Source organism: Drepanopeziza brunnea (genome assembly GCF_022702325.1).
Source record: "Drepanopeziza brunnea f. sp. 'multigermtubi' strain 214-2 chromosome Unknown ctg1, whole genome shotgun sequence".
NCBI lineage: Eukaryota > Fungi > Ascomycota > Leotiomycetes > Helotiales > Drepanopezizaceae > Drepanopeziza > Drepanopeziza brunnea.
The window spans coordinates 5,497,441-5,523,288 of record NW_027094064.1 but is presented as its reverse complement, the minus strand read 5'-3'; the positions used below and the strand labels follow the sequence as shown (position 1 = coordinate 5,523,288).

The window sequence follows — 25,848 nt, the reverse complement described above, 5'->3', positions numbered from 1 at the left end:
GATCGCATCCTGCTCTGGAAATCCACCAAGCAAAAAAAGATTCTCGCTTATACTCCCCCCCCGTCTCTTTATCCGTCGATTGCACCATCGCAGAGCAGATTGCACCACCGACCACATCTTCTCTCTAATATCAATCCCCCTCCACATTCTCCACTCTCTGGATATATTTTATCTACATTTACTTTCTTCTCCGCGCTTGGAACCTCAGTTCAGCAACTTCTTCACAAGTCACAATGGGCGTCCACAGCGCAAGCACGAACTCGAACAAGTCGAATCTCGAGTCCGGCTATGCTTCGGGAGCTTCCTCAACCGGAGCCCTTCCCTCGATCATCCTCACAAAGCAACACCTCAAGTTCCTCAATAGCAGCTTAAACAACCTCTCGCCCCTCGAAATCCTCCGCTGGGCCAAGATCACGTTCCCCAACCTCTACCAAACAACTGCCTTCGGTGTCTCTGGCCTCGTCACCCTCGACATGCTCTCCAAGCTCCAAGCCGAGACTCCGGACGCACCAACGATCGATGCCATCTTCCTCGACACCCTCTACCACTTCCAAGAAACACTCAATCTCGTCGAGAAGACCAAGACCCGCTATCCCAACGTCCACCTCCACGTCTACAAGCCCGAGGGCGTCAGTACCACCGCCGAATTCGAAGCCCGCCACGGCCAGGAACTCTGGAAGACAGCCCCAGAACTCTACGACTGGGTGGCCAAGGTCGAGCCTGCGCAGCGGGCATACTCTGATCTCTCCGTTGCTGCTATCCTCACCGGCCGCCGACGTTCCCAGGGCGCCAAGCGGGATTCTCTTGACATTCTCGAGATCGACGACGCTGGCCTCATCAAGATCAACCCGTTGGCCGCGTGGTCATTCAAGCAAGTCAACGAGTACATAAAGGCCAACAACGTCCCGTACAACGAGCTGCTGGACCGTGGGTACAAGAGCGTCGGCGATTGGCACTCAACCGAGCCAGTCAAGGAGGGCGAGGACGAGCGCGCGGGCCGCTGGAAGGGACAAGCCAAGACCGAGTGCGGCATCCATAACAAGCGATCTGTGTACGCGCAGTACCTGTTGGAGGCCGAGCGGAAGCGGCAGCAGGAGGAGCTGACTGCAAAGCTGGAGCAATTCGAGCTGAAGCAAGTTGCGGAAGAGATTGCTGCGTGATGGGGCGAAGAGAAGGTTGATGACGATAATGATGAGATGATTGGCTTGGGTGCCCGTTGCATTGGCGGCGTTGGTTGACGCGGGAACATACATGACGGCGATCATGGGCGCTTGGGAGTGGATATATTGATACCGTTAAATAGTGCTCTGATCTCTGCGGTGAGCCCAATGACCCCGTGAGGTGTGGTGGGTAGACATGATCTTTTCCCAGAATGATAGAGATAGATATAATAGAAGTATTGCCACACCCTCGTTCCCCTCTTTGTCTTTTTGATTTTGCTGAGGCGGACCTCTGCCGTCGTCTTATAAGCGAGTCAGTTAGTTGTCTGACCTCGAACACCTCCTCCGTATCATCACGAGGGGCAAAAATCGCACGGGACTACCGTACCTGCTCCAGTTCGTGGCTTGGAGGAGTGGCTCCGAGGGTCGATGTCTCTGGCCCGAGGGAGAGCAGACAGGACTTTCTGTGTTCCACCACACGAGCCATGGGCCTAGGCACCCAACCCAACCCAACCCAACCCAACCCAACCCAATCCAATCCGTCCCGATCCCGAACACTCTGCTTGGTATAGATCAGATCTCCCACGCACGCATGCACGCATGCAGCATCGTGATCTGCCTCCCCCAACCCCCCCCCCCCCTTCCAGGCCCCCCAACGACTCTCCCACAACGTTCTCGCTATCCCTCCCCCCTTCCCTCGACGCAAAACACGCAGGCATACCCACGCCTCGAGCAGATAGATAGATAGATAGATAGATAGATACCTACCCGGCCCCGAAAAAAAAAAACCCCCAAAACCCCCCCTGCCCCCCCCCCCCCCCCCCCCCCCCCCCCAAAAAAAAACCCGTGGCCCAGGTTCCGAGTTCTGAGCCGGCGAGCAGCTAGGTAGTCGGCCGCGCGTACGTATGCTTTCGCCCGTGCACAGCGCTTTTTTCCCTCCCCCGAGCACTGTTATCGGGGACAGTAGCTAGGGAGAGAGAGAGGGAGAGAGGTACCGGTTACTGGTTACTGGTTACTGGTACCGTACTGGGATGGTTGTGGGGCGGCGCAGGGTCGAGACCCCTTGGGGCATTGGCGATTATGCTGGAGTGTGGATGGGTTGGTGGGTAGGTAGGTAGGTAGGGAGGTAGGGAGGTAGGGAGGTAGGGAGCCATACTTATAGATATATATATGTATGTGAATATGTGTATGCACGGCTCGACTCGCGCGCTCTCCCGGGAGTGATCTCCTCCTCGTCGAGTACGGTCTCTGTCTGTCACCGATGCGTTGAAGCACTGGAATGGGTGTTCGCTCTCGATCATGTCTCTCTCTCTCTCTCTCTCTCTTTTTTCCTTTTTCTTTTTTCTTTTTTCTTTTTTCTTTTTTCTTTTTTCTTTTTTCTTTTTTCTTTTTTCTTTTTTCTTTTTTCTTTTTTCTTTTTTCTTTTTTCTTTTTTCTTTTTTCTTTTTTCTTTTTTCTTTTTTCTTTTTTCTTTTTTGGTCTTTGGCAATGTTTCCCCACCACTTCCCTCTCGTAGGACTCCTTTTTTTTTCCCGCGTGCTCGGTTGGGCGATCGATCTACCGGTACCGGTAGGTGGTGGTCAGAGAGGAAGGAGCTGCCTGCTGTCGTGGTTCGATGGCAGTTAATTAAGCGAGGATGCCAAGAGATTTTTCGCGGCCAGGTTGGGCCCCGGCCGAGCCAGCACCCCAATTGGAGGAGGGATGGAGAAGAGGACGTTCTCGACGACGGAGCGGGCGTGTGTGGATCTGGTGCGTGCAGTAATGGGACGCCGCCGGTCTGTGCATGATTGGGTCTTCGGCGGCGCTGCAGTTCGTGCTGGGAATTGTCTGTATCTGAGCTCTGGGCTTTTCACTCTTCGTGCAGGCGGGGGGGGATGGGTAGGTTTGTGTATATATATATATATAAATATTTATACTTGAAGCCCAGGCTGCAGGAGCTTTCCCCCGCGCGTGATCGTGATCGGGTTGAAGGTCCAGTGGGACAATATTTTTATGTCTGGTTTGTTACAAACGGATCCCCTTGCAAGGTATGCGCGATGAGAAGCGCGAGCAGACGTAAGTCTTGACCTGGTAGATACCAAAGACGATGGATGGATGGCCCTGGAAACATTTGAGGATCGCTGAGTAGCCTAGGCCAAGAGGATCGATTTCTCTGAGATCAAGAAGATGCACGCTGGACATGGGATCGTTGACGACGAGGTGGTTACAGACCAGCCTGCTCGGTGGGGGAGAGCTAGCTGTATCGAATTACTGGGTGCCTCTGGTTTCCGGGCTGGGTCTCCCAAGGGTCCCCAGTCGGGAATACATGTGTAGAAGTCCCCTTGATCAAAGGGTGAACGATAGAACAAATAAATCTCTGACTCACGACGCAGAGGATGACCTGCGCAACAATCTGCCGCCCTCCCTCTCCCTCTTCTAGCATCTCCATTCTCGACTGCATCTCTTTGGCACCGATCTCGCAGTCGTGGTCTCCTCCCTGTAAACCCTCATGCCGACACCTCCGACCGCCGCCCCCAAAGAAGTAGTAGCTCAAGAGAAACCCGAATAGCTGAAAAGTGCTCGCTGACCAGAATCGAACACAAAGCTCTACCTCGCATCGGCTCCCCTCCCCAATCTCACCCCCCACGTACACGATCGCGACGCGCCTGTGACCCTTCCCCTCGTGGCCCTCCTCCCACCAGCCACGGCCACAGCCACCGCCCGCCCCGACCCGCCCCGACCCGCCACCCACCTCGCCGGCACGGCGCCGGCTCGCGGAAGAAAAAATTCCCAGCCGAGTTAAGTACCTCCACTCCGGCCGGGAATCCAACAGATCAGGAGGAAAGATGAGCTAGCTCAGTCGTCAGAGCTAACGCCAAGACCGTTTGAATTCCCAGCCCGGATACCGGGTGCTTATTGGGTGGTACTGGTGCTTACCTCGCGCGTGGGAGGAGGGCTGGCTGGGGGGTATTCGGAGAAGAAATATCCAACTATTATTTTTTTGGGGGGCCTTTTTTGGTGGGGGGGGGGGGAGTCCGAGAGGGGGGGGAATATATATATATATATATATATATTGGGGGGGGGGGGGCAGTGAATGATTCTGGATGTTGGTGATACTTTTTGTAGACTCAGGAAGAAGAGGGCACAGTGGGTCCTGTCGTCCGTTGATGTTTTTAAATAAGCGAGACGCGTCGGGCGCGCCAACCCCCAAAAAATATCGGCACAACGCCAAAGGCGACCGGATGAGTATTACGTAGATGTATGTTCAACGGTTGTAGTAGTACGTATCCAAGACCAGTCGCCGGATTATTCCTGCCACGCTCCGGGCAGGCTTGAGCAGGGCGGGATTTCCGGCCTCTGAATCTCTCTTGCCAGACGAAAAGCTACAGTAGGAAGCCCTTCTCGGAAGTCGCCCAGTGAGCGTGGCTGGCTTCCGGTCTATAGGTACCGTAGATAGAAAGATAGATAGATACCCCTACCCAAGTACTCGCGCCCGGGAGCTGTCTCCTGCTGATGATCTCGTGCTGCTATCCGAAGACCTGAAGTTGAACACACATCCCAGCTCGGTACTTCTTCTCCCTTCCCGTACTCTACTCTACCTGCCCCATGTCGCCGACCGATGGATGTCCAGACTCCGAAACGTCGGACGGGCCCTGTTTTCTGGTTCCGACCTGAGCACCATGTTACCAATGGCAGGGGATGTTCTGTAACCAGCCCCAATCGCGAGAGAGACAGCATTCCCAACAGGGGGGGCCGGACCGTGGGGGTGACGAATGTGGGCACGAGCAGTACTCCCCTTTTCCCAGTTCCACCGTAGGCTAGGAAGTGTAGCCGGAGCCGGAGAATTCCAAGCCCGAAAAAATACAAAATACGGAAAGAGAGAGGTTTTCGCACTCTGATGTACGGGATATGTGCACGTCGCAGCTGGCTGCTGTCCAATCTTTGGTTTCAGAGACACTTGCGGACCTCGTGTCATCCTAGTGACTACATGGACGGAGGGCATCCACGGCTGCTTGACGTAGGAAGGAGTCTTCTTGTCTTCGGCCGGCAGGTCCTTGGAGAACGCGAAGAAGAAGAAAATATTTACGCGCCACTACAGTAGCAGGTCGTGAAGACGCTACGTACCTAGTTACAATGTGGCAATATCACACACCCATGGCTCGCACAAACAAAGGAGAGAGAGACATGGTGCACCGGTACCTACTTACCGGAGCGAAACATCCCTCCTCCCCTCCCCCCCCTCACCCCCCACCTTCTCTCAGTACCGTATCCGTCCTCAAGTACCGGTACTATACGCTTCCCTCGCCTACGCATCTTCCGGCCCGAATTCCCCAAACAAACCCGACGCGCGCAACGGACGCGATTGCTTACCGGTACTTACTTACACATCTCCATACTTCTACTTCCACCTTATCTACAACTATACCTGAAATACATACATACAGTATCCCCGCCAGATCGACGGCCCCGAGAAACCTCCTCTCCGTTTTACACCTTACTTCCCTTCAGCCTCTCTCTGCTTCTGCTTCTGCTTCTGCTTCTGCGTCTGCCTCTTGCTCCAATCTCGATTCCGTGGTCCGGGCCAGTAACAGTATCGAGATCCCTCCCCACCCCACCTCCTCCTCCCGGGAAGAAGGCTTTGATTTGATAGTGAGAGTCTACCACCACCTACTATTTACTTGACTGTTTTACCGTTTCGTCCAGTTTTCACTACCGATCCGATCGATCGGCTTGCCGGTATTGACGCGTGGGGAAAATACTCACTGCCAAAAAGAAGACGCGACTGCTACCATGTCTGTAGTTCTATTGGTTTAGCTTCTGTGGGGCGAAGACCATCCGGGGGCTGAGGACGTGTCTCGCGCGTGAAGCGAGACCAGCTGTCTCGGAGCTGATAGGATCACCTCGGACAGAAACGACAACCAGTTGTACCTTGCATAATAGCTCGAGTTGAGATGTCTACCCATTCCTTGTTAAACCTTGCCGAAACGCATCAGTATTACAACCTTTTTATCTTTTTCCCAATCCGTGCCTCCCATCCAGTACAGTATGCCGCTCTTTACCATCCTCTACCTTGCATCTTGTCCTTCGGGTCCATCGTCCCACAGTTCAAACCAACCATCGCCTCTCCCAAATCCTCACTGACCTCCGCCAACACCTTCGGATTGTTGTAATGCGTGACAGCCTGCACAATAGCCTTCGCTCTCTTGGCCGCGTCTCCCGACTTGAAAATTCCACTTCCGACGAACACACCATCACAGCCCAACTGCATCATCAGGGCCGCATCGGCAGGCGTAGCGATTCCTCCCGCCGCAAAGTTCACAACCGGTAATCTGCCCAGCTTAGCAGTCTCCCGCAATAACTCAAACGGCGCCTGGATCTCCTTTGCTAGTATCCGCAGCTCCGCATCCGACATGGTGCCTGCACGTGCAATTTCAGCAGAGACGGTGCGCATGTGTCGGACCGCCTCAATGACGTCGCCGGTCCCAGCTTCGCCCTTTGTGCGGATCATTGCGGCGCCCTCGGAGATGCGGCGCAGGGCCTCGCCCAAGTTGCGGCAGCCGCAGACGAAGGGGACGCTGTAGGGGTGCTTCTCGACGTGGTGGGCGTGGTCGGCGGGGGTCAGGACTTCAGACTCGTCGATGTAGTCTACGCCGATGGCTTCGAGGATCTGCCGGGGCGGCATTAGCCTCGAGATCCAAACGGGGCAAAGGGGGAGAGGAAGCGTACCTGGCACTCTACAAAGTGACCGATTCTCGCCTTGGCCATCACTGGGATGGTGACAGTCGCCATGATCTCCCTGATCATCTTCGGGTCCGACATGCGTGCCACGCCTCCCTGGGCTCTGATATCTGCTGGCACCCGCTCCAAAGCCATGACTGCTACTGCGCCGGCCTCCTCTGCTATTCTCGCCTGGCGGCGTGGTCAGCCAATTGCGCTTGCTCGCCACCTTGAAGTCCCCAGAAAGACTCACTTGCTCAGCGTTGACAACATCCATAATCACACCTCCCTTCAACATGCGCGCCAGGCCCGTCTTGACGGTGAAGTTGCCCTCTCCTCTCTTCGAGGTATCGCCGTTGGTGCTGGTGGTGGGGAGTTCGGTGGTCATTCTGCCTGTGTGGTCGTTGATCATTTGCTGAGGCGAGAAGTTGGGGATCGATGAAGCAAAGACAGTGGAAGAAGAAGAGGAGTCTATGATGAGTGAATGCAAAAGTTGTTGTGTTTTCCACAGGTGTAGATGAGGTTTGAGGCAAAGATGAACCGACACTGGTACGACAAGGAAAATTAAATCGATGCCGTGACTCTTACTCTTCTCGATACTAGTGGGGTGGAAAATGCTCTAAGTCTAAGTAAAGGCTTGGAAGAAAGGTTGTTCCGTGCCGATCGGAGGGGTATTCGATTCGTGCCGGCCATCTTGATCAAGTGACCTGGGCAATGTCAACCTATGAGGGCAGGCGCCCTTCATAAACAAGCGACTCGATTGGAGAGTCGACGTACCGTATTTCATCCCGAGCTCGGACTCATCTAGTCGTTGATCTCGTAATCAATCTTATTTTCATGTTCATCTCTTCATTCTTTTTCCCTTTTCCGTTTTTCCTTTCTCAATTTTTTTCTATGCATCGAACTTGCACCCCACCTCCCTCTCCTAATCTACCCCTCACCTTGAGCCGAGTGCCCCTCCACCCGGGAATGACCGACTCAAGCCGACAGATGCAAATGACGGCCTGAGGTGTGCTTCGTCATAAAGTATTCCAACCACCCATCCCAATTTCTGTAGCATCCCAACGTCTCCCTGTCGCGGCGGTGGCAAGCAGCGCAAACTCTCCAACTCCCACCACGTCAGCAGCCACTCTTCGTGATAGAGGTCGATATGACAACTAGCCTGAGCCCTTTTCTTCAAAGCTGTCGGGTTCTTCCTGGCAACCACCACCACCACCACCCCGTCCATCCTTCCCTGCATGTCAAATGGCCAACGCAGAACCAGATGGAGAACGTAATCATGAGCTGGGATAGATAAATATACTTTTGGTACTGCTTTAGCGAGGGCTCCTCCGTGAACAGGTAGGTAGAGGAGGCACTTTCATCGAATGCTCTCCGCACAGAGTCAAAGAAAAGTAATGCCAATCTCAGAAAACATCCAAAGTAAGATCAATCAGTACCCAAGAACGATACTTCACAACAGGAGCAACTCTCCTTTTGATCATTCAATTTCGAGAGTCTGAGACGGCAGCACTTGTCAGTCGTTACAGCTTGATCTGGGTCCTGAGGGCCAATTTCCAACAGTGGCTGCTTTTTTTGGACAGCAGCTTGTTTCCTGCGTGTCTCGACCGTCACGGAGGAGTTAAGGATCTCGCTATAGTCCACACAAAGCTACTGTGATATGAAGGCTTGAAGATGGCTTGTCAGCGCTGGTGGTTGAGCGCACATCGCAGACCCATAAATATGAAATGCACGGCCACTTGGCGTTATGTAGGTATGTAGAGAGAACCACAATCACCAGAGGGACAGGAGATTATTGAATCAATATTCCAAATGTATCATTCCTAAAGTCGTAACATACTATGCTGCCTCACCGCACTGAGCTATTTTCAAAGCGCCCCAAATCCAAATAAAGCCCAGGAAAGAAGCTAAACAGACAAAAGAGAATCGCAGAACATTATCGGACTGCCGTCCCAATCATTCGGAGAACACCGAGGAGAATACCCAAATCTGCATGCCTTGCCGGTCATCTGCAGCCGTGTCGGGTCTCATCTGCATTGTGTGTGCATCTGGACCCTAACTTCTATCCAAGACCCAGCCTGATTCTAACTGTTACAATTGCATTAAACCAAGGCACCGCCTATGTACACATCCTCTAGGCATTGGCTACTTATAAGAGGCCGGCACCCAAGAAAGCAAAAGCCACGGTTATGGCACTGACGACCAGAGGAGCGGCGCTGAAGGGAGGTTGGAGCGAAGCACCGGCACCCTTGGAAGATGTCGGAGATGCAGAGCCGGTGGTGCCGGAAGAGCCGGATCCCGAACTGGTAGTTCCGGTAGAGGTTCCACCGGCGTTCTGAGATCCCTTCCCGGTCAGGCCAGCACCATCTCCGGCTCCCTTTTTCATGAAAGCTGCGGCAGCACTGGGGATCGAAGGCAAATCGTTACTTGTGACGTTCCAGTTTGCAGACTGGACAGGGCATCCGGAAGCGCCTCCAGTGGAGTTGTATCCTCCATCACCAGATGGGTTTGCAGTTTCCTTAAATGCGGTGACAAGGTTGGTGAAGTCATCGAGGGGAGTGACAGTGTTTCCGGAGAGGGTAACGAGACCGTATTTGCTCTCCTCTTGGGAATACTCGTAGACGAGACCACCAGAATAGACGGCAGTCATATCGGTGCTGTAAAGTGACTTGACCTCCCCCCAGTCACGGGTGTTGGTGTTGCAACCATACTCGGAAAGGCTGAGACAGGTTAGCTTGAATTTATAAATTAGGAAGGAGCTGCCTACAAGATAGGGAGACCGTATCCAGTGAAGTTCTTGACCTTCTGATCCCAGCCGGAGGTGGTGAAAGACGATGGGTCACACCACGAGTAGTCGTTGAAGGCGAAGAAATCACTGCGTTCCTCGGTGCTTCCACAGTTCATATAGTCGGCCATTTCCTTCCGGTTGGAATCGACATCAGCAGCAGAGTATCCAACAGGAATTTGGCGGTAGCCCATGCTCTTGATGTAGTTTCTCATATCACGAGTGACGGCCTTGACGTATGGTGCAGCGGAGGTAGTGGTATCATCGTTGATAACCTCGTTACCAGAGAAGAATGCCAAGGTGTTGGTGTAGCCCGCAAATGCATCGATCGTCGCGAAGACATTCTGGAGGTAGACAGCGTTGTAAGATGGGTGGGGGTCGGCTCTGTTGAGGGAGTAGAGGGGGGTGTTGACATCGAGGACCAGGTAGATACCAGCAGCAGCCAACAAGGACATGCACTCGTCATGCTTTGCCGTATTGTCGACGGTGTAGATACGGACGGTGTTAATGCCCAGCTTGGTGAAATAAGCGATATCACGCTTGCAGGTTGCAACATCAGCGATAGGGTCGACGAGGTCAGAGGATCCACCAGGTTGATAGTCCACACCACGAATGTAGAATCTGCTGTCTCCGGAGAAGAACGCTGGATGGTGTTAGCTGGGTTCAATCTGTATTGTTCTGGGCAAGTCGTACCGTTTCCCTTGACGGTGATTGCGGGAAGGGTGGACGCGCGTGCAACCAGGTCTCTCGGAGTAGCATTCACGATAGTAGCAGCAGCCAAAGCTGCGGCGATGGAGGAAGTCTTCATGGTGTAGGTGACGAGATGAGATGTGATGTGATGTGATATTGACAGTGATTTAATTGAACGTATGGATTAGAGTTGGAAGACTTGGAAGAAACGGGCGAGATTGGATCGTACGGAACGAGTGATGGATGGATGGAGGTGCCGGTCGTCAAAAGAGTGAGAGACTGACTAGACCGATTTCGAGAAGATCGGGTGGGTGAGATTATCGTACAATCAATAAAAAGGATGAGGGCGAGTTAACGACAGATTGAAAGGTTGAAAGGTTGAACCAAAGAGCCGTGAAGAGGGTGATGTGTGAAGAGGGAAGAGTGAAAGAGAGAAGAGGAAATGAAGGCTGGTTGACATGGGAGAGTGAACGGAGGAATGCGGGAAAGGTGGGCCGGGCTCGGCCTTAGGGCTTGGGCTTGACCGAGCGGGTCTGGGTGGATCCAGTGGGGGATGTGAGTGGAGCACTGCTTTGCTCTGCGCTCCACCAGAACCCCTGAAACCCAGGATCCAAGTGTTCCCAATATCCAACCAAGATGTCTTTTCCCTCTCAAGACCTCTTGAGCATTTCTTGGAAAGAGCTTGCTTGGCATAGCGTGCGTCACTTTGGATGTGGAGACATGACGACAACATCAACATTAATATCAAACATCAATATCAACATCAACATCAATATCAATACTGTATCAACATCAACATCGGCCATACAGTAGTACTTCAATGCGTCGCTCAGCCGCCGCCAGCCATCACCAGCCACCACCACAACCTAAAGTTACCATCTCCGCGCGTCTGCAGTTCCCGTCGCAGCTCTCCATCGGTAACGACAGCAGTCTCAGCATGCATGAATTAGGGGCGGTCCGAGAACGTTGAATGGTGGCCCGTCTATTTTTAGCTCCAGGATGACGGTGGATGTCACGTTTTTGTCACCCTCCTCGGTCCTTCGACATCCTTCATGTACCTTATAATAAGCTCCCCCGCACGTCCAACGCTCTTATTGGCGCCAGGCCAGGGCGGGATTGACCTACGGATTACGTAGCGAGACGGCCCAGGCCGGAGGGATCGTTTCTGGATTACAGTCATTATACCACGGTACCGGCGTAATTGTTACTACTATATTAGAACCTGTAATCTAAATCTTCTTATAATTTCAGTGATCATCATTTTAAAAGACCTTACCCTAGACGAACCCTGATCTTGGCGTTAGCTTGAATGACCTTTGCTTTGTCCATCAGCTGTTACCCGGTGTCTGTTATTCTTCTCTTCGAATAGTCTCGATAGCTGAGATATTGTGAAGGCAGCAAGTTTTAGATACTACCTGTAGTAGCATTCTTCTTGACGCTAATTCTCATGCATCATCTATCATCATACGTCAATCAATCAATCATAATGTTCTATCTTTACCGCGCTTCAAAACCCAAACATGACTTGATGGTACCTGCATATACTCACTTCACTCCTATCCGCTATCCAACAGCCCCCCATAGACCCCTCTGCCTCTTCCTCTTCTCCCTCCCGGCCATACCCTCCTCCAGCACCCTCCCAGCTTGAGTCCCCCTCTTACGAAACCCCAGGTTGTAGAGATCCGGCAACGCCATCTTCGAATTCGCATGCTCAGCCGCATAGATCGCCTCTACCTCTTCCTCTTCTCCATCCCGGCCACAACCCCCTCCAGCATCCTCCCAGCCTGAGTCTCCCTCTTCCGAAAGCCCAGGTTGAAGAGATCCGGCAACACCATCTTCGAATTCGCATGCTCAGCCGCAAACCCGACCCCCGCATCCCGCCCCAACTTGTCCCTCGTAACCCTCACGGCCTCCTCCAGCAGCTCAGTCCCAACACCCTTCCCTCGATAGCGGTTCCTGACCGTCCACGCCCTCACCACCCCGTTGCCCCCTTTCCCCTTCTTCCCGCTCTTCTTCTTGCCCCCCCCGCCACCCTTCTCCAGCCGCAGCACCAGAGCCCCGATCAGCTCGTCCCCGAACCGACTTCCCAGGATAAGATCTTCCTCGCCCTCGTCATTCCGCACAAAGTCCCACGTGAGGCCCTCCGCCAGCGCGAGGTACCCACTCGTCAAGGCCCGGACGCCGACCAGACACGCCATCGTGGCGCCGGCGCTGGTGGTGAAGAGTAAGCCGATATCCTTGCTCGTCTTGAGCAGGAATTGAGCGAGGATGGCGAGCAAGCCAATCCACGCTACGATGGTGAGAGGGTGCAGGATGACGGCCTTGGCGGCGAATTGACGTTGCTGCGCTATGCTGTCCGCGACTAATTTGAGCGCGGCAATTTGGTCGTCTTCGTCTTGAAGGATTTGCGTGGTGAGGGGCGGGATGTCATCTAGTAGGCTCGAGGCTGTTGGGTTTGGGGTTTCAGTGGGAGAGTCGATCAGGGACATGGTCGCGAGGGAGCTGGGGGGTAGAGGAGGCAGCAGGTGTGACGAAGAGGCGTCGAGAAGGGGGGTTGAGGTTGTGGAGTTGAGGTCTGAGGGGGGGAGGACGAGGTTGCTGCGCAGGAACGAGAAGAAGGCTGATTGATGGGTGCACAATTAATTAGCTGACGATCATTCAATTTTCCTGTTGGCGGCGGTGTTTTAGGTTCAATCAAAGCTTGCTATCGCAACCCCGGCCTCAGATAAAAGCAGGCGAGAAATACTCCGTAGAGAGCTCAAGTTGCACAAGAGGTCTCAACAAACACCACAGCAAGAATCGAGACGGGTTGTTGCTCGTGGAGGGGGAAAAAAAGAGCAGAACAACGAGTTCAAGCGGAAGAAGACACAGAAGACCGGCTACTGACTAGCACTCGTCCTGAACCCAGGCACCGAATTGATCCTCTCGGCCACCATCAAAACACTGTGGTGTCGCATGATTGATTGTCTTTTCCAGCTTTCTTCTGGCGGGGGCCTCGACGAACGAAGGCCAACAATGAATTACATAAAAACGTCTCACAAGATCCAATATTTCCGACAATCGTCTGCTTCTGTGAATGTGAAGTTCTTTGAAGCGCTGGAAATAAGAGATGCTGGCACCACCCCGACTTGGACCTTTAAATTCTTTATATCTTCAGATGGCCTTCTGGGCGTGTCGTCCGCACACGTTTTATTGGTCTCAGCGCCCGCTGATAACGATAAGGAGGATCCGCAGGATGCGCGGGGGATCGGCGATGAGGATGCTCATTGGGTGTGAAGGGGGTTGAAACGAGAAGAGGTTGACTTTCGAGTGGTGCAGCATGACGGAAGATGCGCGGCATAAGCTTCGGGGAGATAGCTGGGTTGGGGGTGAGTCGTTTGCAATGAAATGCGGTGGATGCACAGTAGGTAGGTACCAGAAGTGAGGCGATGGCGATGCATGTGAAGAGCACGTTTGAGGTGAAAGAACTCGACAGAAGAGTGGGAACTTGGCTGAAAGTAAAACGTGGGAAAACTCTTTTCCAAAACACCTGAGATGCATGTAGTACCCAGGTTGTAGAGTCTATCCCGATAAGCTGTTCCCAAGCTCATATCCTACAATGCACCTCCTCACTTCGTTATAAAGCCCAAATAATCGGCGACGATCAACGTCACCATCCTGTCTTCAATCAGTAATTTTTCAGCCAGAAAGCACTGCAGGAAAACCTACGCATGCGGCGCAACCCTCACATAGTAAGTACTGAATCCCCGGTAGAATCTCAGGATCCCCTCATCCTTCGCTACCTTGGAAAAACAGTGTACCATCCCTTTGTACGGCAGACTGCCATCCGGCGCCCGATTCTGCTTCTGCAACCTCGTCTTCACAAAGTCAAATGGCAAACTGAAGAAACTTGCAAAGAAGCCGGCAACCGCACTCGCCGTCAGCGTCTGCGCTCTTGGACTTAGACTTGTATCCTTGAGCCTCTGCTTCGCTTCCGAGAAGAATGCCAACTGGCCAAAGTTCAAAGCCATAGCTCGCACAACCGTAGGTGCTGCGCCAGCCCACAAAGCACCCGCGCCTTCTGACTTGGAAATGCTGCTGAGGGCGTCAATGACGGACTTGTACTTCTTCCTCTCCACGAGAGGCTTGAGGCCATCGGATTGCATGCGGATGAGGGCCAGATCGGCTGGGTTCCCAATCATAGCTGCAAGACCACCGGCTGTGATGCCGGCACTTGCGCGCTCGGCGAAGCCAATGCTGTTTCCCTTCTCCTTGGCTCTCGCAGTGAGCGTCTTCATGAAAGTGTCAAAGAAGCCCAGGCGTGCAGTAGTGTAAACTGCCTGGCGGAGGAGGCCGGCCGAGAGCCCCGTGTATAGGTCCATTACTTTTCCGGCAGCAATGATCTCCTTTGTTACGGACAGCGGGCTGGCTTTAGGACCGCTTTTGGCGCCCTCGCCGGCTAGCTGAAGTCGAACCTTGACCATGTCGATGGGCTGAATGACCGTTGTTGCTACCATTCCCGCTAGGCCTCCATTGATAAAGGGCAGAGCTCCTCTCACAAAGGGCGTGTGGAGGAAGGTATTTTTTGCAGAACTGTGGTCTTCTTTGACAATATCTGCAAAACGTTTCGTAGCATCGATAGCCTCAGAGGTTTTGTTTCGTGTCGCCTCGGCGGCCTGTTTAACCGAGTTTGTTGAAGACATAGTAGCCAACGAAGCTGAGGAGGAGTGAAGGAAGATAGAAAGACGATGAATATATCCAGCAGCTTGTAGCTGGGTTTCACTTTGCTCGAACAAAGAGCTGTCAGCCAGCCTGAAATGGCGGGACATGCTCGGATGACATACAAAAAACGCATGCGATTCTTTTGGCGTTAAGCACAGCCATGGGTGTCGTCTCGGCACTGGCTCCTTCGTGCATGGGATTGACACTTGCTGCCAATTCGTGGCCTTGTTGAGCTGCAGCCCGAAATATTGCGATATATCGGAGCGCACGGCCAAGTGACTACTTGGGTCAATGCTGCTCGACGACCTGAGAACGGGTAGAATTTCAGGCATTACCAGGCATTACCGTAGAAAAGCGCATCAAGAAGTACAATTGCGTGGTGCCTGGGACGATCTAGCCCACTTCCTCGCCCCGTCGGCCGACCTGTTGGGAGGAAAGGCACAGAATGAGAGGGGGGTACGAGGGTAGCGGGGTTCTGTCCACGCACCCGACGAGGGCTTGATTGACATTGACATGCGGCCATACTGAGATGGGCCCTACGCTCACTGGACGGATAGTTGACCAGATTGAGTGTTGGCTGGTAGCTGCGGCGGTTACCTGCCCGGTCATCTTAGGATCTTGTGTGCGGAGAGTCCAATGAAAAGTTCTCGTTACCTATTCGGATCGCGAGGCAGTAGGTCGTGGTGAGCTATGCCTGAGAGCGCCCCTGCACAGCTTTGAGTGACACAGTAAGATATTCCGACGGTGGTCTTTACTCCTGAACTACCTTCTCGAGATATGTAAGCCTGTTTGACCAGCAATCGTTTTGAAGGCGTCTTTTTCCTTCGCAAATTGTCAACTTCAGCGAGTATGATGTTCTGTGACGATCAATAATTCGAGAATGAAACCCTCCGATTACCCTGTCGCTGCGGTGCCTGTAGAACACTGGTCCTATGGATCTGTGTATGTGCCACATCGCGCTTCTCAGCACCCAAATACGGGCATCGAAGTCGTTCCGAGAAGGTTCCGGCTAGCGAGGGCTCGAGCTGGCCGAAGACGGAGCCTGAAGAGGATAAAGATAAATGATGTCTTGGAAAAGCTGGCACGTCTGTCTTACTTAGACTTCGTTGTCACAAGCGGATCGAGAATATGTACCGGACGAAGGGAGGTACGGAGCTGTGGAGGGTCTTTTATTAGGGGTACTTCGCTTACTTGTGGTTGAAGGACAAAAGGTTCATAGGTGCGGATTTTTTATATGCACAAAATTCCTATATTCATTACATCGTAACCACTAGGTCTCATTGCTAAAAACCGTAAGCAAGAGACCACATATCCAAGGCTGCCAACTCACAGCTCAGTCTTCCGCTTCTCTTTAACCTTCTGTGCCTGCCCTGTCGGTGCAGGAAAGTATCCCTCCAAATCCATCCACTCTCCGACAAAAGCCGTCACCATCCGCGTCCAATCTTCCACCGTGTCCATGTCGAGATGCTCTCCATCGTCGTCCATTGTGTGCCACACTTTTGGGAACGGGGCGGGTATGATGTGGAGCACCTCAACGCCACGGGCCATAAATGGAATGTGGTCATCTTCCACGCCGTATGCTTGTCTGAACTGGTCAGGTTTCTTCGTAGCATCTGGGAGGAATGGGTTCTTTGCGCTTGATTTCTGAACGCTCAGGCCACGAAGACGTGACTCAATCTTGGCCAGATTTTGGTATGCCCAATGTGTGGTTTTAAAGTATGAAGGCACACGTGGATCCGATGCTCCCAGCAGGTCGAGGAGGAGGAAAAGCGCAATGGAACTCAACGCGGAGTGATATGTAGACATCGCAGCATGCGGCGTAGCTTCCCATTCTGCAGCCAGAGATCTAACCAGTCAGTCGAGATCAAAACATGGAACAAACATACATACCTAGACCCATACAGAGAATCGGTGCTCGTCCAGGAAACGAAAGCCTCCTCTCCGTCCAGAAGGATAATCTGCAGACCCTTTTCTTCTTTATTTTCACTTATACCCTCCGCCTGCATAGCATCCCACTTCTTCGTCAACGCCTCGTCCACACTACGCGCAGCATGCATGATCATTGCACAAGGAGCAGCACTATCCGTTGCCCCAATAAAGCCCGTCGGAGCCAATTTCGAATCGAAATGCGCGACCAGCGCCAGCCTCCCCACATCTCCCACTTTCGTCCACGGCGGATCGCGCGTAAGAATGATATTCGTGAACGGGACCTGCTTCGTGCCTGTAGCCGGCGTCGTCGACGTCGAGTTCTGGAAGTCGATGGTCCATTTCGGCAGGTTCGTCTTGAACCAGTTCACCAAATGCTGCTGCACAGCGAGGTTTCCTGGCGTTCCTGGGACTCGGGGAACCAGTATTGGGGCTAGTATTGAACCCGTCTTGATATCAAAGTCTGCGCCACCGGCGGGCAGATTCTTGAGCGTATCGTCGGATAAAGGAGTGTATGCAGTAACGCCGAGGATTGCGCAGAGCACAAAAAACAGTAGTAAGAACGGCGGCTCCATTTTTGACATGATGGACAGGAGCAACAAGCCTGGATCTTAGCACTGTGGTTCTCGTACCGGTAGTATCATGACCACTCAACCAAGTGCAATGGGTCCGTGTCGCCGTCAAGTACTAATCTGGCTCTTGAGCCCAGAAGGTTCAGTCACCGCCTTCATCTTGTTATCAGAGACGGGCAGAATTCAAACTAGCTGAGTCGATCACGAGTCTGAGTTAAGGCAATGATATTATCAACTTACTCCATACATCTTCTTAGGCTACCTTAATAACAATTTCAAATACTAATCTTCAAAGCCAAACCAGCAACGATCTTTGAGCCATACAAGATTGCAGATCTTTAGGGCATCGACAGAATCCTGGAAACACCCCCGGCCTCGCTTGTGATATAAGCAGGAACCCGGCGGAACACCTCTAGACGGCCAACGTCCAGACTTCAATGAAAGCAATACTGGTAGAAAAAGGGGCCTTTGAGGGACGATCAAATCTTTCTACAACGTAGTTTCTGTCGTACAGCTATGCACCCTTTCTAAGCTTTGTCCTGTGCACCAAAGCAAGAGCGAATTCCAGCCTTTCACAGATACCATTTCCTTTTGCTTCAATCCGCAGGATGTGCGGTGCCATCACTCAACGCGGCACTTACCAGCAGCCTCTTTTCCTCACTTCCTCTGACTCTGGATCCACCTCAAAAACATGTCCACATCCTTTGCCACGGCTCCAGGTACAGCCAGGTTCTGCAACCACTGCGGCAGCACACCCCCAGCATCACTTGCCGTGCCCATAATCCACTCAATCTCCTCCCCCTGCTCCCCAGGCAGTACCCTGATCCTCTCAACTGCTGCATACCTCGCTACCACCAGACTGCTATCCCTCGCGTACTCCGCATACGGGCTCTTATGGAAATCGTGGATCGGTATTGAGGCGACCACAAACTCCCGCGTCCCAGCTAAACTCGCACAAAGCTGCAGCACGGGAAACGTCCGGTTCTTTAACGGCTTCGGATCGATCCTGTGCGTCATCTCTTCCACCACCACCGTCACATCTGTCCACCTTTCGCCCGCGGCCTCAACATCTACCCCATTAAAATCCCAGCTCAGAGCACGCCGGTGCCCAATGATAGTAGGCGTGAAAGCTTGCTCGCTCTCAGCGTGGTACTCCTTGAACGCGTGCACGAACTCAGCCCAGCTCGCAGTCCCTGGCTCCGCGGCGTCGCGGTGGCAGCTGCGCCGGCAGAACCACGTCTCGTCCTTCCGATCAGTCGTCAGCTTTGAAATGCCCTCTACGTCGTCGAGTTCCCTGCGCGACACGACGCGCTCGTAGACGTGCACAGGCGCGGCGCTAGCGTCGTAAGTTCTCGGGGCGCCCTTGGGCCTCCATAGCGAGGAGGGGTTTTCGGTGCCGGTGCTGGTGCCGGTGCTGGTGCTGGTGCTGTATTTCGGCGCGACATTGTCAATGAAGGGCAGGGATTCGGAGAGGACCTGCTGGACGAAAGACTGTAGGGATAGAGGGGGAGGTGCACTGGGCCGAGCCTCTTGCGGTGAAGTTGGTGTGGGGTCCGCGGTGCCGAGTGGGATGCCTTTGCCTCCCGCGGGCAGCTGGGAGATGGATATGCCTTCCAGGCGGACCCAGGGTCCAAGGACGCCAGCCATCTACCGGTACCGTATTTGCTTCTTCCTATGTACCGGTATGGGACTCTCTGCCTGAGAACGAGGGCTACAGACGCATTACGATAATTATGGCTAATTGTCAGCGGAGAGCAGGAGGATCTGATGCAAAACACTATTTTTCTGGTTGTGTGGTATGGAACTCTGGAGGGTGGAGGGGCCTCGCGCTCAGACTACCAGAGCGAAACAGCCGTGCAGCCAGTGTGCTTGCACGAGAGGAGCTCCAAGCATTTTTGCTGTGACAGGAGGAGCACAGTCATGATGAAGAGTTGATGCTATCGACAGTCGATCGTACAAGTACCACGAAATCCGGAGGTCTGTAGAATGGAAATGAAACCCAAAAATAAAAATAGATATGGGATCACGTATTCATCATATGATTTAGAAATTCACTAGAAGTTGTGAAACACGGAAAAGGTCATGGCCCTTGTATCAATTACGAAGGGGAAACCAGCGAAGACTTTACGGAGTTGAGTCCGAAGTCGCTCGTACGTAAAAGAAAGGGGGTATCGCTTATCTCTTGTCGAACGGACGTCGTTTCGGCTGATCTGATCCGACCTAGCCTCACGAACCTACCACTACGTACTTGTCGTACTACGTACGTAGTACCTGTACATTCGGATCGTGAGAGCTCCTGGCTCCGTAACACCAAATTCCCGGGGCTGAGGACTGAGGTCCAGGCCCGAAAGATATCCGGGCAATGATGATTCTGGTGCCCCTTCACACATTCCACGAGAGAAATTGGGGCCTTTTTCCTTGCGTGCAGAACATAGTAGTACGTAGTACGTACCGGTAGTACCTACTGTGTATTCGGGTGAAGGACCGAAAGGTACAGTATGGATGATATCCGGCCGGGAAAACCTTCTGCGGCCCGCTGGTCCGGTCCTCCTTGCCAAATTCCGGCGATGCGGTCGGCCCGATGCTTTTAGCTGTATGTACTCCGAATTTAGTAGTACACAACCACTACGCGTACTACTACCTACGTAGTACGTACTTCAAAGTGTACTCAGGAGAGAGAAGTTGATAGGGGGGGAGGGGGGGCTGGTGATGGATACTATTATTGGGGCTACCGTACAGGGCGATGTCGTGACGCTGCAGCCGATGGTCTGGTCGTCGGTACTACTACTACGTACATTCTCGATTCCATTTCGAGCCAGAACTGAGAGATGGTACTCCTTGCTGAGAAAAAGGCTCTGCAGGGAGGTCTTGGTGGATGCAAGGCGGAAAGTATAGTTGTAAAATTCTCTCCGTATGTGAACGACCCCCTGACTAGGGATGTTCTGGAAGCCCAGCGTTGGCGGGACGGAGATCAGGAGGTTGGGTTTTCCCGTACGGAGAATGGTTTTTCAACAAAAAGGGGATGCAAGGAGATGGCGGAGGAAATTGTCCGTGAGGATAGATGCAACGTCGTCCGGACTTGGGGTCGGGTCGAATCTGATTCTGATACTGATACTGATACCGTACAGCAGCTGGTGCTTGGGTAGGGAAGTACTTCGTACCTGCCTAGGTACTTCCGTGGCTGTATCTTGAGCATCTTGACATCTCTCCGGACTTTCTCGTGATGAATACGAAGGCACGGAGAGAGAGTGGGCGATAGACTTTCCTGAGCGACAGCTGTGAAACGTTATTCAGGTTTCCTTTGGATTCGACAGACGAGACTTTCTCGCATGCGGTCGAGCGTTTTGTTCGTGATGGCCTCGGCCTTCCGCCTTCCCCCTTTTTTTTTTTTTAAACTTCTAAGGTTGTCGTAGAGTAAGGGGCATGAGACGGGACTCGAGGGCTGTGGGGGCTCGGGGGCTCGGGGGCTGGTGTCACTGGTCCAGCTGGGGTCCCACCGGCCTATTCGGAATTTCTGATCGATATCGGGAGACGCACTAGCCGCAAGGGGGAAGGTGGAGACGAACCTTACCATCAGCTCCAGACACGGTTTCCTGAGCATAAAGACAAGTGTCCTCCCCTCGGTTTTGGTTTATCAAACTGGACAGGGCAACACAGAACAGCACAGCACAGCACAGCACAGCATAGCACATCACTGCATAATCTATTCTTCCCTTCAACGTCGCCTTCGCTTCTTCTTTCTTCCGTCCCCGTGACCCGCTCGCTGCTGGCTGGGCTGGCTGACGGTTGCCTCCCGCCTGGCACTGCCTCGTATCTATCCTCCTAACCCAGCACCGAGAACCGAGAGGCAACCGTGTCCACAATAATGGGTGTCGCCACCCCGTATGTCTAGTATCACGTTGGCCTCTCCCCGATACAACCTTGAGTAAATAAACTACCATCTCAACATCTACCCGCCGGAAGCCAACAAACCGCCTCGCCACTATGTCTGTGGATTCTCCCCTTATCAAATTCGAGTCGCCGACGGAGAGCTTTGTCTCGACGCCGGGCACCTCATACCCGTCGCTCTTCCAACATTCAATCGACACCATGGACCCATCCGAAGTTATGACCCCTCGGTCATTCGAGGATGAGAGCATGTTTGGAGGGTCCATGAACGGGAGCATGGCTGGAACGCCGGCGCCCGAGAAGAAACAAGTCAAGAAGAGGAAGTCGTGGGGACAACAACTCCCGGAGCCGAAGACCAACCTACCACCGAGGTACGTTCCGGGTCTCCACTTCACTATTTAAGACCAACAAGCTAATCTGCTCGCTAGGAAACGCGCTAAGACGGAAGACGAGAAAGAACAGCGTCGAGTCGAACGAGTCCTGCGCAACCGTCGGGCAGCCCAATCATCGAGGGAGCGCAAGCGTCAGGAGGTCGAGGCTCTTGAGCTTCAAAAGCAAGTCGTTGAGCAAACCAACGCTGATCTCCTGAAGCGCCTGCAAGAGGCCGAGGCGAGGAATGCCGCTCTCGAGCGCAAAATACAACAGATGAGCGGTAACATAGATGCCTTTCATTCATCATCCGCCGCATCTTCCCCTGGAGCCTCTGAACAACTTCGCCAAACACCCCGCCCATCCATTACATTCTCGCAAAACCTCTTCGGTCCCAGCGAAGCGGACCAACTCCCCATCAGCCCCCAATCTCTTGTGGATTCGTCAATAGTACAGACTGTCAACCCGGCCTCCCTCTCTCCGGAGATGAGCCCTGTCGATTCTTCCTCCAACGCCAACTCCCCCGACTTGACACAACATCCTGCCGCGATGTTGTGCGACCTGCCGTGTCAGTCGGAGAAGTCTCGGCCCTGGAGTTCGACATCAACAGCTTCAATCTCACGCATCTTGTCGATGATACTCATGATCAACATGGGTACGAGAGCTATCTCGACCTTCCTGCACCCACTCAGCCTGATCTTGAGATGCTTGAAAACCGGGTCATCCCTGCCACCGACCAGTTCGATCATTACCTTAGTAATCTGGATCACAACAACAATATCGCCTTTGAAGAATACCAGTTCGATGAGTTCCTTAACCACGACGACCAGCCTGCGCCCGAGATTCAGTCTTCGGATTCGCTTGCTGAGAAGACTGCTAGCCTGCAACCCCCATTTGGCGCGTCCACTCATGGATGCGACGATGGCCATGTTGCGGTCAGCGTCTGAACAGCAGCTCCCCGACTGTCTCTCCACCGCAGATGCGAATCGTCTTGAGAATAGGAACGCACCGGGTGTGGCTACTCTCATGACGTTACTTTGGGCGACCCATGTTAGTGAGAAAGAGCGAAAGCTGGAAACGCCAAAGCCGGACGCGGCTGCGGTTGTCAGACAGTTGGACGAGCATGACATGTTCAGACTTGGCGGGAGACCACGGGTCTCATACAAACGGAATGGAAAGCGTGTGAATCGTAAGCAAAAGTCCTTGGATCATAGGCGTACGGCGTCTAAACATGATCGGCCTTAAGTTTAGCGAAGGAATCATGGGGTTGTCGGCCTTCAGCCATGTATATCTGATGTAATAACGAAGCGATTCTTACATGACCAAAATTTGCTCCACCCAAGTGACTTGTTTGACCATGTGAGTGATGCCTCTAGGGGGGGGTTACCGAAGCGAAAGTGGAGCAGGGTGCTGACCCCGCCGCACAACATGCTCGGATCCGGACTGCTCACGCCTGACGTGCACGAGAACTCACTTGCGGGTAGTAAAGCTGGCCGTCGAACCTCGCTAACGCCCTGACCCTTTCCACCTGCGCGGGGTGACCGCTGCGCGGAACAGACCTGTACTTTGTACACGTATCGATTGGCTACCGGGCAAACGGAGCACAGGTTGCACCTTGCAAACTGCAAACTGCAAAATATCTAAGCGGCAGGCAGCCAGCTAGCTAGCTTCCTCGGATACATGATACCTACGAGACCCAAGGACAAAAAAGGAGTTTGCGGCACCCGGCTTAGGTACCGTACCACCAGCCTAGCTAGCTAGATTCATACCGGGTGGATCATGTAGGGAGGGAGGGAGGCAGGGAGGGAGGGAGGTAGGTAGGTAGGTAGTAGTAGTAGTAAGAGGTAGGTAGGTAGGTGCCCTTGTCCCCTTTCCTGGTACAGTCAGTGTAGGGCTCGCTTGAATTTACGTGGTTGAAGCTGGCCAGTGGGTGGGTGGCTGGGTGGGTGATGGTGGGTTGGTGGGTTGGTGGGTAGATGGATGGATGGATGGATGGGCTTTTTTGAGGGAAAGAGGCGAGTAGAAGTTGGGAGTCTAGAAGAAGAAAGAAAGAAAGAAAAAAAGAAAAGAAAAAGAAGAAAAAACACCGGACTTATCCGTTCTTGGATGTAGTGGGTGATCGACTGGTAATGATATTGATTCGCGTCGGCGGAGTGTGTAGAACGCAATGCCTAGTCTGCCGTCCTGGGGGCCTCTCATGGGATACGGAGGAGACATTCTAATATACAAAAGTCTATACTCAGATAGAAAGGAAAAACCATATTATTTAAGGAACAACTTTCTAAATAGGTAGTCCCCGAGTCCCTCATCTCGTAGTATCGCAGCACTCTTGTATGTGTAGCCTTAAAATCATTTCAGACCGACATGACGCAGCGAGTGGTCGCTCGATCCTTGTGCTATACGCGTGGCCCTAGGGACAGCCTCGGTACGTACTAGTACAAACAACAAACAACCTTCTTATCGTCGTGGAGCTGTAGAAGCTCGCGTTCTGTGTTTTGGTATCGAATCGCTGGATTGCAGAGCGCTCTTCTAAAGCGCAATACCGTGTTTCCATCGATCGAACTGAGCCTTTCCCACCACTTTACACGCGTTCTCTCACTATCGCAAATCCTCTTGGTGTTTTCAATCGGTATGCCCGTGAGGAATAGGTCGTTGTCGACGTAGTGGTCGAAGTTATAGAGGGAGGTTCGGAACCGCCGGTCAAGGAAAATCTCTTCGGATAGACGCCGCGCGTTGATGATTTTATTCCGGCTCTCCAGACTCTCTGCTGCAGGAGAGAGCTGAAGATTCGTAGGCACCTCGTAGAGGTAAAGAATCGTAGCCTCCCATGTATTAGTGCTCCGGCGTCAGAGAAGTTTGTGAACTTTCTTAGGCTGATTAGTCTCTCTCGGCAAGATGACTAGGATTGCTCAGCCGAACACATTACCCTCGAGGGCCAACATCTCATGCAGTCTTGTCCCTTGATGAGAAGCCTCACAAATTCCGACCTGAGAACACGAGGGAGGAGAAGAAACAGGAAGCTAGAAGCTCAAGAGCTGAATGCGTGAACGTGATTGACAGGGAGCTGCTAAGCGAAGGAGCTGGGACCCCGTCAAGCTGTCACATCCTCCTCTACTTGCTCTTCACCTTTTCCTCATCTCGCCTCCCTCTTTTTCCAAAGCTCATTGATGGCCATAGCCGTCCCCTCAAGTATGAGTTCGTGCTCATGCCCGTGTATCCTCGTCGTCAACTCGTCAAGGGTTTCCAGCATCTGGCATTTGATCTTGCGAACCACAATCGGGTCCCCACCATCCACCTCACGGATTACATAATGAATCATGATGCCCGTCTCATCGTTCTCTAGTTTCCCCTGGCGAAAATCATCGTACGCCCTCTCAATCGCCCGGATCCCGTCATACTTGCCCGGTAAGGCGGGGTGCAAGTTGATGACGGGGACACTCCTCGCAGCCAGAGGATCCAGGAATTTGGGCGTGACGATGTGCATCCAGCCTGCGCAGACGACGATGTCGGGGGAGTCGGCGAGCACGATCTCGGCGAGGTCTGCGTCGTACTTCTCGCGCGCGGCAGCTTTCACGGCTTGATCCTTTTCACCTGATGCGTGGTATTTGCCGCTGATGAGGTTGTGGTAGGTGGTCGGTATAGAGGCTGCAGAGGCGCGGTTGAGGCCGTTGGCCTTTGCCTTATTTGATATTACTCGGACGATCTGGAGGTAGGGCATCGTGGTAGTGGTGGCATCAATCAGAGCTTGCAGGTTTGACCCTTCACCTGAGATGAGGACGGTGGCTTTCGTGGGCTTTGGGTCGGGCATATTGCTGAATAGCTCTGAGGGCTCGAGGACGTGGTCTGTAGGAGAGGGCGAAAGAGGTGGACGGTTATTGAGAAGGAGATCCTGAAATAAGTTACGGACAGTCAATTCGACTCAATGGGACGGGAACAAAAGTTGAGTGGATGAGAGATTAATTCCTCTAGGTGCGGCGGGAAGCCCGTGAAATTCTCCGTATGCTCCCAGGGTGATCAGTGCGCGTAGTGGGGGTTTCTGCCCAGGGCCACAACAATACGG

At 53.1% G+C, this 25,848-nt stretch overlaps 10 protein-coding genes across 10 annotated transcripts; 3 read left to right on the top strand and 7 right to left on the bottom strand.

The window, feature by feature from the left end:
* Window positions 1-233: 233 nt before the first annotated feature.
* On the top strand, window positions 234-1,160 carry L3040_001114 (uncharacterized protein; the record flags this gene model as incomplete). Its single annotated transcript, XM_007293126.1, has 1 exon — window positions 234-1,160. One exon carries the CDS (start codon window positions 234-236, stop codon window positions 1,158-1,160), a length of 927 nt encoding a protein of 308 aa, XP_007293188.1.
* A 5,035-nt stretch (window positions 1,161-6,195) lies between these two features.
* On the bottom strand, window positions 6,196-7,245 carry L3040_001113 (uncharacterized protein; the record flags this gene model as incomplete). The annotated part of the gene is made up of 3 exons (XM_007293125.2): window positions 6,196-6,807; window positions 6,867-7,049; window positions 7,111-7,245. 3 exons carry the CDS (start codon window positions 7,243-7,245, stop codon window positions 6,196-6,198), a joined length of 930 nt encoding a protein of 309 aa, XP_007293187.2.
* Window positions 7,246-9,006: 1,761 nt separating this feature from the next.
* Window positions 9,007-10,450, bottom strand: L3040_001112 (uncharacterized protein; the record flags this gene model as incomplete). Its single annotated transcript, XM_007293124.1, has 3 exons — window positions 9,007-9,577; window positions 9,625-10,285; window positions 10,336-10,450. 3 exons carry the CDS (start codon window positions 10,448-10,450, stop codon window positions 9,007-9,009), a joined length of 1,347 nt encoding a protein of 448 aa, XP_007293186.1.
* Window positions 10,451-12,062: 1,612 nt separating this feature from the next.
* L3040_001111 (uncharacterized protein) lies at window positions 12,063-12,821 on the bottom strand (the record flags this gene model as incomplete). The annotated part of the gene is made up of 1 exon (XM_007293123.1): window positions 12,063-12,821. The coding sequence occupies one exon, from the start codon at window positions 12,819-12,821 to the stop codon at window positions 12,063-12,065; it is 759 nt and encodes a 252-aa protein (XP_007293185.1).
* A 1,119-nt stretch (window positions 12,822-13,940) lies between these two features.
* On the bottom strand, window positions 13,941-15,014 carry L3040_001110 (uncharacterized protein; the record flags this gene model as incomplete). The annotated part of the gene is made up of 2 exons (XM_007293122.1): window positions 13,941-13,989; window positions 14,041-15,014. 2 exons carry the CDS (start codon window positions 15,012-15,014, stop codon window positions 13,941-13,943), a joined length of 1,023 nt encoding a protein of 340 aa, XP_007293184.1.
* A 1,289-nt stretch (window positions 15,015-16,303) lies between these two features.
* L3040_001109 (uncharacterized protein) lies at window positions 16,304-17,534 on the bottom strand (the record flags this gene model as incomplete). Its single annotated transcript, XM_007293121.2, has 3 exons — window positions 16,304-16,316; window positions 16,364-16,879; window positions 16,924-17,534. 3 exons carry the CDS (start codon window positions 17,532-17,534, stop codon window positions 16,304-16,306), a joined length of 1,140 nt encoding a protein of 379 aa, XP_007293183.2.
* A 654-nt stretch (window positions 17,535-18,188) lies between these two features.
* Window positions 18,189-19,178, bottom strand: L3040_001108 (uncharacterized protein; the record flags this gene model as incomplete). The annotated part of the gene is made up of 1 exon (XM_007293120.1): window positions 18,189-19,178. One exon carries the CDS (start codon window positions 19,176-19,178, stop codon window positions 18,189-18,191), a length of 990 nt encoding a protein of 329 aa, XP_007293182.1.
* A 2,337-nt stretch (window positions 19,179-21,515) lies between these two features.
* L3040_001107 (uncharacterized protein) lies at window positions 21,516-22,735 on the top strand (the record flags this gene model as incomplete). Its single annotated transcript, XM_007293119.2, has 3 exons — window positions 21,516-21,790; window positions 21,848-22,342; window positions 22,399-22,735. The coding sequence occupies 3 exons, from the start codon at window positions 21,516-21,518 to the stop codon at window positions 22,733-22,735; spliced, it is 1,107 nt and encodes a 368-aa protein (XP_007293181.2).
* On the top strand, window positions 22,710-23,033 carry L3040_001106 (uncharacterized protein; the record flags this gene model as incomplete). Its single annotated transcript, XM_066155434.1, has 1 exon — window positions 22,710-23,033. One exon carries the CDS (start codon window positions 22,710-22,712, stop codon window positions 23,031-23,033), a length of 324 nt encoding a protein of 107 aa, XP_066013450.1.
* Window positions 23,034-24,921: 1,888 nt separating this feature from the next.
* L3040_001105 (uncharacterized protein) lies at window positions 24,922-25,596 on the bottom strand (the record flags this gene model as incomplete). Its single annotated transcript, XM_007293118.1, has 1 exon — window positions 24,922-25,596. One exon carries the CDS (start codon window positions 25,594-25,596, stop codon window positions 24,922-24,924), a length of 675 nt encoding a protein of 224 aa, XP_007293180.1.
* Between the last annotated feature and the right edge of the window lie 252 nt (window positions 25,597-25,848).